General features: G+C 39.0%; 1 protein-coding gene across 4 annotated transcripts in view; it reads right to left on the reverse strand.

The window, feature by feature from the left end:
- Atp6v1h (ATPase H+ transporting V1 subunit H) overlaps nt 1–12483 on the reverse strand; it is a 105260-nt gene that overhangs the window by 87954 nt on the left and 4823 nt on the right. For 3 of the 4 annotated variants that reach the window (XR_009377494.1, XM_059253802.1, XM_059253803.1), the window contains exons 3-7: nt 11772–11874; nt 10946–11035; nt 6793–6906; nt 4196–4300; nt 783–836 (exon numbers count right to left, since the gene is read on the reverse strand). Coding sequence is in view for 3 of the 4 variants with exons in the window: in XM_059253802.1 (XP_059109785.1) it covers nt 783–836; nt 4196–4300; nt 6793–6906; nt 10946–11035; nt 11772–11874 (466 nt within the window). In the remaining variant the exon portion in view is untranslated. The remainder of the gene's footprint in view (nt 1–782; nt 837–4195; nt 4301–6792; nt 6907–10945; nt 11036–11771; nt 11875–12483) is intronic. The other variant, XM_059253804.1, reaches the window with a different exon arrangement.

Here is a 12483-nt window from a genome sequence, read left to right on the forward strand (position 1 = left end):
CATTCAGACTGTGGAAGTTACAATGATCAGTACAACTATTATATGGTTTAGATGAAGCTTCATTTGCATCTACCTTTGTCAGCCTTCTAGTATCCCATAGACATTTCCATCACATGAAGCTGCAAACACCTCCAGCTTCTCTCCTTTGTCTTGATGTTTCTGTCCCATGGCACCAACCATACCCATCCTTATTTGTCCAAATGTATGGCCAGTCCCTGCGCTACTCAAATACAGCAAAGTTAAACCATTCCCAAAAAGGAAAAATGATGTTAGCTAAGAACCTAAGGCCCATAGTTAATATTGACCTTTAACCACTAAAAAGTGGGAAGAGACTGCTTGAAGAAGGAGTAAAGAGGTCCACGTTGGGCCACTACACAGTCCACAGAGGCTTGAGCAGCACAGCACAACAGTGTTTTTGTGCCATCTGTCAATTGATGTATTGTTTACACCTAGGTTAGACAGATATCAGACAGTTTACAAACTAATGAACTGTGACACAAAGACATAATTAGTCTCTTGTGCTGGGTACTGAAATTCCAACTCTTGCATTGATTTGGAGATCTCAAGTAGGATGTCCTGCAAGACAGCAACAAAGAAGCGCAGGATTTGTGTCTCCCATAAAAAGGGCAATAGAATTAGCCTCACTGTGGGTGGGTGACACATCAGATCCAAGGATTTACATTTGGGGAACTAGCAAACACCTTCACATTTTTAAATGCCTGAGAGTCAAAACAATTTATTTTCAGAGTGTTAAGAAGCCAATTAAGAAGGAACATACTTACATCACTTGAAGAGATTGTTCCTGTTTCAACAGCAACACCGCTACCACGAAGTTTCTATTATAAAATAAATACTTATTACTTAGTTTTGTTTTTTATTTTATCCTAACTTATCAGCTTACAAAAGGAATTGGATGAATTTTATCATCATTTTCCCTAATCCTACTTTATAAAGAATATGAAGATGATATAGAAGTTATTATTCTCCTCCAGATAATCGACAGACTACTAAGAGCTGAACAGTAATCCTATAGGACAAGGTAAGTTTCATATGTGAAGCTAGCAAAAATTTCTGCTTCAGTATTTACTAACAGAATGGTGTTTTCAATCAGATGACAGCCTGCACTACCTTTCCCAATATTTTTGGCACAGCTTTTTAAAATGGGTGTCTAATAAATAGGAAGATAGCAACGCCATCAAGTGATCTCAATATTCAACATCACAAATATTACTTAAAAATTATCAAATAAAATTCAAGAGAACACTGGTAACAAATATGGGGGTGCTATTTTTTTTTAATCTATACCTATTAAGTATGAGGCAAAAATTGCCACTGTAAAGTCAAAAAAAAATTTGCAAACTAGCAACTGACTTGGGCATTTGAAAGTTTATTTTCACTAGAACCATGAAATTATGAACCTTTTGTGAAGGAGAAAATACTTTGGGTGGGGAAAGGCTTTTTATATATTGGTACTATTAAAAAAGACATTTGAGTGATCTAAGATAGCAAATAAAATTTCAAATAATCCTACCCTTCTTTAAACAAGAAATTTACAATTTAATCCTGATAAAAGGCTATAGAAGAATTTTCTGCCTGTAGCAAGAAAGCCAAGAGTGATCAGAACCAAGCAGAGGCAATGCCCAGATTCTGAGAAGCAAAGCCAGGCTGTGCTTGGGACCTTCAATAGGTGCCCTATAGCAAAAGGACTAGCAGAGGATAGGTATCAAGCCACATCAGAAAGCCAAAGATGATGGCAGAGACAGCACACTGGAAAGAAGCAGAAAGGTCTTGAAGAACATCCACTCAATACTAAGAAGTACAACTCCAATGAAAACTGTTCTAGTCTCTGAAATACTTCACCTACTAGTGATGAGAGACTATCTTCCCCCAGTTGCAGGACACGGTTACAAGTTTGTAAACATTAAATGGATGTTAATCATTTCAGGAGTGGCAATTCATCTCTGAGGCACACTATAAATGGTACTGCTGTGAACAAATGTCAATGGTAAACTGCCCAAGGAGTTAAGAAACTGCAGTAGTATGCAGCTCTTCCACATCAGGTTCCACTTTTTGAATTCAGGTACAACTGCACCTTACAAGAAAGCTAGCATTACAAGAAAGAGATCTATAGCCAAACATTAGATGGAGCTTGGGAATCCTGTGGAAGAGGAGAAGGACTGTAGGAGCCAGAGGGGTCAAGGACACTACAAGAACACAGCCCCACAGAAGCAACTAACCAGGGTTCATAGGGGCTCAGAGAGACTGAACCAACAACCAGGGAGCCTGTATGGGTCTGACCTAGGTCCTCCACATACACATTATGGTTGTGTAGCTTGGTATTCTTATGGGACTCCTAACCATGGGAGCAGGGGCTGTCTCTTAACTCTTGCCTGCTTTTGGAGCCCTTTTCTTCCTACTGGGTTGCCTCGTCCAGCCGTGATATGATGGGAGGTGCCTAGTCTTATTGTAACTTGTTATGCCATGTTTGATGATATCCCTGAGAGGCCTGCTCTCTTCTGAAAGGAAACAGAGGAGGAGTGGATCTGGGGGAGAAGGGGGAGGGATAAGGAGGTAGGGGGTAGGGACTGGGAGGAGTGGAGGAAGGGGAAAACTACAGTCAGGATGTAATAATATATGAGAGAAGAATAAACAGAAAGAGAAAAAAAAGCTAGCATTAAAGCAGAATAGATTAATTTAAAAGGATACTTGATTTAAAATGTAAAAAAAAAAAAAAAAAAAAAAATGGGAGAGGAAATGTTTCCTATCTACAAAATGAAGTATTCTGATTCCAAATGATCTACATTTAGAAACCTAAAATTTCATCTCCATACACCCATTTTCACGTTTGAAATACTTTTTAAGTATCTTACAAACTCAGTAAAACCTACAGCTGATGCTGACGTAAAGAATAATTTCAATCAAAACATTCTCTATAGAACTATAAAGGGCAATTAGCCCCCAAAAGGCAGGCAGTAAGACAAAAAAGTCAATCTAAGCAAAATTTCAGGTGTCTCTCACACCTTAAGTTAAAATCTATTAAATTAATATTTATTTGTAACCTAAAGTTGACAATACAGTAACTGTCAATGTTACTTTGGCTGGTTTAGTTCCTCCATGTCACCCACACTCTGTTCTGCCTTTTCTTCTTCAGAATACTCTTCCCCAGCCAACCTCTATTTCCTTCCTTTTATGAGCATTAGTCCCACCAACTTCCAACTGACCATCTAACAATCACTGAAAGCCTGAAAGAAACATTTCATCTTAAATGTCCTATTTTTGCCCCCTTCTAAAGAGGCACAAAGATAACTGTAATTTTCCCAGATATTACATCAGCAAGCTCTTTTCTCCATGGAGACACAGAGCTAGAGAAACCTGAAAGCAACCCAGATGACCAGTCTCAATTTGTACCCAAATGCTTAATCCCACAGTTTCGTATGATGCTGTGGGAATGAGCCACTTCGTAAGACAGGACTGTACAACAGTTGGATTGGGCAATCGCAGACTTGCCCAAGGACAATTGGAAGCCTGGTCCAAACTCTTGGCCAAGACAAGGACAAGCAGATTGACTAATGGTCTATAATGCATTGCTTACAGTCAAACTTCCCAGGCAGCATGCAAGACCAGTTTGTTTATTGTATAACCAGTTAAACAAGGTAGCCTAGTTAGGCGATCAAAAGGGCATAAGAGACCTCACTAGAAAACCTCCAGAGATCTCTCCCCAAAACCAGCATTTCTCATACAAATGTTGATGGTTCAAATACACAGGCCAAGGCAGAAGCCACACCTGAGAGTCTCTGACCCCAGAGCCTGTTCACATGTGTCTCCCAGTGTACCATTTGTTTCCTATACAGAAACTTTCAGAGAGCACTCACTGAGCTGCCTCCTGCAGGTACCTTCAGTTCTCCGATTGTGTGATCCTGTAGCTGCCTAGAAGGAAGATAAGTCCCTGACTGCTCAAAAACAAGGGCAGAAAACCACAAGTGGCAGAGAAGACAGAAGGTTTGAGTTGTAGCCAGTTAAAGAACAGTGAAGCACGCCATCACATCAGCAGTAGCTAGGCTTACTTAGCCAGTACAAAGCGGAGTTACTTTAATAAAACACCTTTTGTAATGTAACATATTTACCATAAATAACATAGGAGAACATGGATACTAATATTACATTTCTTTTGGATACTAAAAGAAAATTCTGTTACCTGTGAACTCAGCTGAGTTTTTATCCAATTGAAATAGTAATTTAAGTCACTTCCTTCCATCAATTCTTTCCCCCAAGCTGCTAACTTGGCAATAATTCTTGCTGCCTGAAAGTGAATAAGAAATACATCTGAATACCAATCTCATCCTATACCTTAAGAGCAACCCCCCGTCACTTTGCTGAGTTGTTTTCCTAACACTCAATTCCGGGGGGTGGGGCGACAGTGGGGTAGATTCATTTCTTGAAATTTATTTTAAAACAAAAACATTCACACTCTATTTTAAAATATTTCCTTTAAAATGAACAAAACTTTGCTTCTGTGCTTTAAGAAACTACATAGCATTCCTTGGATTATTTTGCATTTCAAAATAAGATTTGGAGCCAAGGAGGTGACATGCCTCTAAGTAATCCTAGCACTTCAGTACTGGAGAGTCTGAGACAGGAGAATCAAATATTTGAGACCAGCATGGGCTACATAGTTAAGAACTTGTCATTTAAAAGAAAAAAATAATAATAAGATTGGGGATTCATTTCAATTCTAGCACAGCTTTCCTAAAACACAGTGGAAGGCTGGTAAGATATCTTAGAAGGTAATGCTTACTAACAATCCTTACAATTGAATCCAATCCTCAAAACTCATGTGGCAAGAGAGAACCAACTGTCAGAAGTTCTCCTCTGACCTTCATTTGCACTGTGGCACATGAGCCATACAATAAATAAATAAAGCCAACTGACTTAAAAGGATTTCTATCTGAAACCCAGGGGCTGAAAATGTATTAGCAGCACATGCGCAAGCAAACAGGAAATGACCAGGAACGTCACCTGACATTTACACCCCAGCACAAGTTGGGCGTAACCACAACAGTGAATAATCCAACAACAGCTTGACCCTCCATTGGAAAACTTAACTAAAAGCAATTTAAGTTAAGAAGATAATTTAGGGGCTCCAGAAATATAGTTCAGTTGGTAGAGTACTTGCCTAGCATTCAGGAAGCCCTACATCTCGTATCATAAAGTGGGTGTGGGAGTAGACCCCTGGTCTGGGGAGATGGGGGCAGGAGGATTAGTTGTTCAAGATAATTTGCAGCTATTTAGATAGCTGGAGGCCAGCCTGGGCTCCATGAGACTCAAGTCTTTAAAATTAAACAAAACAAAACAGAAAAATAAAAAATTATCTGGGGTCTGGGAACATAGCTCAGCGGTAGAGCACTTGCCTAATATGTGCCAGGCCCCAGAAAGACAACATCAAAAAAGTTGATCTGGCTATGTCTTTATTATTAATAATGATACTCTAACTAGACCTACATCAACTTATAACACCATAGGATATTTAAACTAGAAAACGAGGCACTGGAAACAAGCCTCTACAACTGGAAAGAGGAAAATAAATTAATTGATTTTTTAAAACATTATTTCTAGAAGTTGTAGCTTTCTGGTGACTCTGCTTTTTGGAACTTTTTTTTTAAACAAATGTCTATAACATGTAAGGTATGAGTAGACAAACATGCAAATCTAGTTGCATGTGGAAAAAACGGGTAGGGAAAGAATACACTTGCATGGAAATGGAAGACATTTACTAAGGCTCTGGCAGCCCATTCTACAATGGAAACAGGCGGCTTGCTTGTGCAAAGACCCATTCCCTCAGCCTCTTTCTCATCTTTTCACTGACACTATGAAAGATTCTTCAGTGTTGGGGTTCCAACAATAGCTCTTAAATCAAGAGTTTCAAGATATTAAAAATAAACAATTAAAATAAAACAGTAGTCATTTCAAAACAAAATTTCATTTCTACTTAGTAAAACGTGATTTTCTTGTTGTAGGCAATCTTGAGCTGTTTGCACATGTAAACTCACCATTTACACTGAAGCTAATGAGCGCATTCATCTATAAAATTTTATAACTGCATCAGACCAACACTAACTAGCTCCTTTACTTCAACAGCCTTCTTTATTCAGCACCATTAAGGAAAGTAGCCATTCCTCTGGGAACAGGCAAATTATCATGTCACAACCAGCCTGGGTTTGTTTCTTCTGTACACCAGTTTAAAAAATAAACTCGGGGCGTTGGTGGCGCACGCCTTTAATCCCAGCACTCAGGAGGCAGAGCCAGGCGGATCTCTGTGAGTTCGAGGCCAGCCTGGGCTACCAAGTGAGTCCCAGGAAAGGCGCAAAGCTACACAGAGAAACCCTGTCTCGAAAAACCAAAAAAAAAAAATAAAATAAATAAAAAAATAAAAAATAAACTCCCTTCTTATATGGTGCATGTGTATTGTGGTTTGAATATGAAATGTTTCCCACAGGCTCATGTGTTGAGCACCTGGCCACAGCTGGTTGTACCATTTGGGGAAGTTCTAAAACCTTTACATGTCTCACTAGGAGGGGGAGAAGTCACTAAGGGTAGGTTTCAAGTTTTATAACATGGCCCTGCTTCCTACCATAGAGCCACTTGCCTTGACCACCATGATGGGTAACAATTCCTTAGAACTCTGAGCTGAAACAAACCTCTTCTCTCTGATGCTGCTTCTTGTCAGTTATTTTGTCATAGTGATAAGAAAAGAATAAAATACACTTAAAGCAATGTGATCAACTCAAAATTTACCATATGAACAGTAAAGGGATCCTGGCGATTCAACATTGGCAGAAAGTATGGCCAGGCAGTGCTCTTGCTTCGTTTTGCATAGTCAAAGAAAATGCTGACACGCTGGTGATTTTCCTAAAAGAAAAACAAGAACATAATAATTGTACACTGCTTTTCACCCACTTATTGTATATCCCATTAAGATATATGTTCAGCCAAATTTCTACATAACCAAAATTCCTCTGGAAATCCTCCAACCCTTGAAAACCCCTTAGTCTTGAAGTTTGGGGGGGCTATATAAACACCACTGTCTTCTATGTTCCATGCTATTTTCTCAAACCCGAATTTAGTGAGATAGCTCTGACAGAAAATAAAGCTTGCATAATTTGGCCAAAGTTTGAGTAACGTTCTTTACTCTCGTTCAATGGGATTAATAGGATCACAAGGACTATAATTTATATTTTTTTCTCAGCTCTCAACAATGTCCTGACATTTCTACCTCCATCAAAGTATGAACAATCTGGCTGTTAAACAAAAAAAATAGAAAGTGGGAAGAGAATAAAACACCCAAAGTTAAGTACAGACTCAGAAATTCAAGACCAGCTTGGGCAACACAGTGTAAGATGCAATCTAAAAAAAGAGGCCACACTTGATGGTACACACCTATAATCCCCTGGGGGGGGATAAAGCTTCGAGAGCTTAGGTTTGAGGCCAACCTGGGCCACAAAGGTTTGAGGACAGCCTGGCCTCCATAGCAAGGCTCCAGTGGAAGGGAGGAAGAGAAAGAAAGAAGAAGAGGTAGGAAGGGAGAGGAGGAAGGAATAAAGGAAACAAGGAAGAGGAAGAAGGGAGAAAGGGAAGGAAAAGAAGAAAAAAAAACAAGGCTTGAGAGCATAGATCCATCGTAGAACCCTTGCTTAGCATGTATGAAGCCCTGGGTTCAATCTCCAGCCACATAAAAAATAAAAATAAGTTGTAGGGTGCTTATCAGAGTCTAGATGAAACTTATTAGTAATAGTCATAAATGAAGATTGCTTAATACATCTACTAAAAGAAACAGACAGAGTAGTTAGTTAATGTTATTTGTTAAGCAGCACAATGTTATTCATTAAGTGATTGCTGTTTACTGTTCGAAAAGCCACTATAAGAGTTTAAGAGAAGGGAACAGAAGGGTTGTGCATAGGCCTATAAAATGACCATGCAAGACGAAGGCGGAGGAATAGGTGAAACCCGCTTTTATAGGTACACGCCCCCCTGCACATGTGCATATGGGCTTATGTAGCTACACCACGCATGTGCATAGATTGCGTGACCACGCTGCTCGCAGATTACATGATCACAAAGCGCATAGATTACATAGGACGTAAGACCCTAGGATGACCAAAGCATCTTGCCTGGCTACTGGACAGGGAATGCATGGTCATGTAGCTGGGTGAGTGGCTAGGAATTCTAACAGTTAACATATATGAGACCTGAAGAAGGAAGGGAAAAGAAAAGCATGTTCAACTTGCAAAAGCATGACCCAAGTCCATAATGCACATAAGAGATGAACCTAAAATAAAATTGTTTACCTGAAGCAGTGAGAAGCAAAGTGTAGGAAAAGCTATGAAGCCAAACCTTGTGACTCAGGCATGTAATCCAGCTAACTATTCATGAGGCTAAGACTGAAGGGTCAAAAGTTCAAGGCCTGCCTAAGTATACAATGAGTTCGAGGTCAGTCTAAGCAACTTAATAAGATTCTGTCTCAAAACAAAAAGTATAATCTAAAGGGTGTGTGTGTGTGTGTGTGTGTGTGTGTGTGTGTGTGTGTATAAATACACCTCATGATAAATTGCTTGCTTAGCCCTAGGTTCAATTCTCAGTACCACAAAAAAAAAAATATGCAAAGAAGAAAGAGAGGGGATATGGGAGGGAGTAGGGGATAGAAAAGTAGAACGGGGGGAGGAAAAAAGGAGTGGGAAAGGAAGAGGGGAAATAGGGAGGGGGAATAGAGAGGGGGACAGGGAGATAGGGAGGGGGAAGAGAGAGGGACAGGGAAAGGAAGAGGGAGATAGGGAGGGAGGAAGAGGGACAGAGACAGACTGACTGATTTTAGGATGGCCAAGATGACAGACACACAGTTATAATCCCAGCATTCAGAAGACTAAGGAAGAACAACCTAGAGTTTAAAGTCATCCTGGGTTATGGAAGCAAGATCTTGTCTCAAGAAAATAGAACAAGAAAGTAATCAAACTGGACTATCTAAGATCCAGAGATGTCTGGCTCACTCCTGTAATCTCAGTATTTGGAATGCTGAGCAGAGGACTGCCATGAATTCAAGGCAACACAGTGAATTGCAGACCAGAGACACAAAAAGAGATCCTGTCTTAAAAAGCCGAACAATTAACAACAAAATAGAGTACAAAATAAATTTTTACTATGCAAAACAATAGCATAAGCACAGGCAAAATTAAACTACAAACTGGGAAAAACTGTACTATATATACAGGTATACCTTTCAAGGGTTTATAATGAACTCTTCAAGTTTAAGAAAAAAAAAAAAGACTTAAGGCTGCAGAGATAAGTGTGAATGGAAGGCAAGGGTGATAAAACGAGGCTACAGACAATTCTAAGTGCAAGCTGTCTATATAGGGCTAACTTTCTGGAAACATGCTAAGTTTCACACTCTCAAAATTAATGAAATACACAAGAATTAAAGGAAAGTGGGATAGGATGTAAATAGAATCAAATCACTCTATTCAGAAAAGTAATAATACACCTAGTCTAAAAGAAACTTGACCACAATACTCTGACAACACACTTCATGTTAAAGACAAAGACCTGCAAATACTGAACTCTAGGTAATAAGCTTGAGCTTCAATGTATACAGGGATCAGTAACTCTAAAACTACTTTCTGAGTATTATGGGGATAACAAGTAAATCCATAAACTGAGAAGAGAAGCACAATGTTGCTGCTTCACTAAAGTTACAAATAGGAGCAAAACTCTAGTGTTGATGTGAAAATAAAGGAGGCATCTATAAATGATAAACTATGAGTTCACACTGGTATTTGTCTAACAACAAAGGACATAGGTGTTTCATATGTATACATGTACCTAACTGTACAGTCTACACACCAACTCATATACTTCCTGTGCCACATCCAGTCCCACACAATAACCAAGGCAGATCATAACATCACTGCCTTCCTTAACCTTCCTGTCTTAAAGACTAAGAGTGCAGAGAGATGAGACCGTTATCAGACAGGACTGCACCAACCCAGGACTGTTATTATAAAATAATTATCTCCCTAAAAACCTGGTGGCCCCCAGCAACTGAGCCATTCTTCCTAATTTATACATCCCTAATAATGGCCACTATACATGTCAGAAACTAGGCCATGAGTATGCAGGATTTTTTTCCTATAAACTGACAAGAGTATTCTTTAAGGGCCCAAACTATCACTCTCCTGCCAGTGTCTCTTCTCCTCCCCCAGTTCTAGGAGGGGAGAGTTGAACCTAGGTCCTTCCACAGGCTAAAGAGCCCTTCACAAGTGGGCTAAATCCGCAAGCCTCTTCACATCTCTTGAGACACAGACAGGCACTAGCTTGAACAGCTGAAGAACTCATCTCATAAATCCTGCTCTACAAATTAAGCCAATATTAAAAATTATTACTAGGCCCTTCTGAACTCACAGGCAATTAAAGCAGTAATCAGAATTTTATGCAACTGAAAGTTTCAGATTATACATAAAACTATCCCAAAGGAACTGAAGCACTTCCCCTGTTCCTGGCCTAGAACAAACAGCATCAAAAAAAAAGCTGGTGGTGACTGAAAGAGAAGGAGCCTCAGGGTTTCAGTAGATTGTGTCGGTATTCAATCAAGAGGTAGGCCTGGGCTATATGTAGATCAACGGAGGACTTGCCTTGCATGCATGAGGCTCTAGGTTCAATCCCCAGTTCAACCAAAAAAAAAGAGAAAAAAAACTTTGAGCTAATTTCAGGAAAATACAAGTGTAATTCCTTAGTATTGTGAAAATGGAAATCAGCTTTGTATTCCACCATTAACACTACTAGTAAAGTAAGAAAATGTGCCATGCTCTAGAAGAGAATCACTAAGTGAAACCTTCCAAAACTGCTGTTACTGTAAAGTATGAAATAGCAAAATCCTCAAAGGTATTAGGAATATACCTACCTGCAGCATATCATCAACCATGGTTAGTATGTACTGCACTGTCTGTTCTTTGGAGATGTGTGTCATCAGATTTATAAATGTTTTAGCACACTGCAAAACACAAAATTAATGTTATTGTTCTCTTCTTTTTAAATTTTGAACAGGGTTTCAGCATGTAGCCTTCACTGTCCTGCACTCACTGTGTAGGACAGACTGGCCACAAGCTCACAAGAGATTCCCCTGTCTCTGCCTCCCAAGTACTGGAGTTAAAGACATATACTACCACACCAGCATATTATTTTCATTTGTCAATAATTTTAATGGAAACATTAAACATCATTACGATGAGACCTGAAAACTTTACCATGACTTATATCAGATTTTTTACTATTTTCTAGTGATAAGCTTTAAAATAGTTACTGTTTTTAAATACACACACCTAGCAATTATTACTCTTGATTACTCAGGACAGTGTAACACTTTATAGACAATTAGAAACTAAAAATGATTTTTAAATATTATTTACTCATTTTTTTTAGACTAACTTGGATATAGCTCACTGGTAGAGCATTTGCTTAGCAAGCCAAAAACCCATGGATTTTATCCCTACCATGGAAAAAGTACTGTTATTACTAATATTAATGTGAGTAACATATGTACAGTATAATACTAAAGGTTTCCTAGCATTTTAATTTTTAGGTTGCAGTTTGAGGCTGGAGGTTGAATCCATGGTCTTCCTTGTGCATGCTAACTACACACTCTACCACTTCAGCTACACCTCAGCCCTTTCCAGACTTTGTAATGACAGGGAAACAAGTGCTTATTATTAAATACATGTAAGGATTACCTGGCTGCCTTCACTCTGAAGCATCTCTTGCTTCTCCTCGGAACTTCTTTTCATTTCATACCTTTGAATAAATTCACAATCTTCAGCAGAAATCATCTGCCCCCTAGGAAACAAGAACAATTATTCTATTCAGTAAGTACCAAGTAGTCATTGTGAGTGACACGGAAATTCCTAATACTTTCCTTTCTCCTCATAAGCTCAAGAAAATTATATGCCATTGTTTTGTACTAGATTCCTGCACGTGGACCCTGAAGAACTAACTGAAGAGTCTAACACACCCAGAAAAGACAGCAGACTAACTTCCCCAATGGTGTAGTTTCAATGAACATAATAAGGAGCATCCTGTGCTTAAATGCTAATCAAAAAAATCACACCTGACTAACCTAACCATAACCAATTCTGCTATTCTGGCTTTCCATCCCCACCTTACGACAGTAACCCGGAATGAGGACTGAACTTTCTGACCTTCATTTCTACTTTTCTTGCCAGAGTATTAAACTCCTCTGGTCGGCCAATCAGAAAACACTGCATTTTGTGGAATAGTATTGTCTGACTGTAGAAACACAAAGGGAACTAAGTAACATCTTTTAATTTGTTGAAAATTGTCTTTTGATAGTTATAAACAATAACACTAAGAGCCTTGTCATCATTCAAAAGTTTAGCTCTAACACTATTTTATCTAAGCAAAATAGGAACAATAACCACATGACTT

This window comes from Peromyscus eremicus, chromosome 2 (genome assembly GCF_949786415.1).
Source record: "Peromyscus eremicus chromosome 2, PerEre_H2_v1, whole genome shotgun sequence".
NCBI lineage: Eukaryota > Metazoa > Chordata > Mammalia > Rodentia > Cricetidae > Peromyscus > Peromyscus eremicus.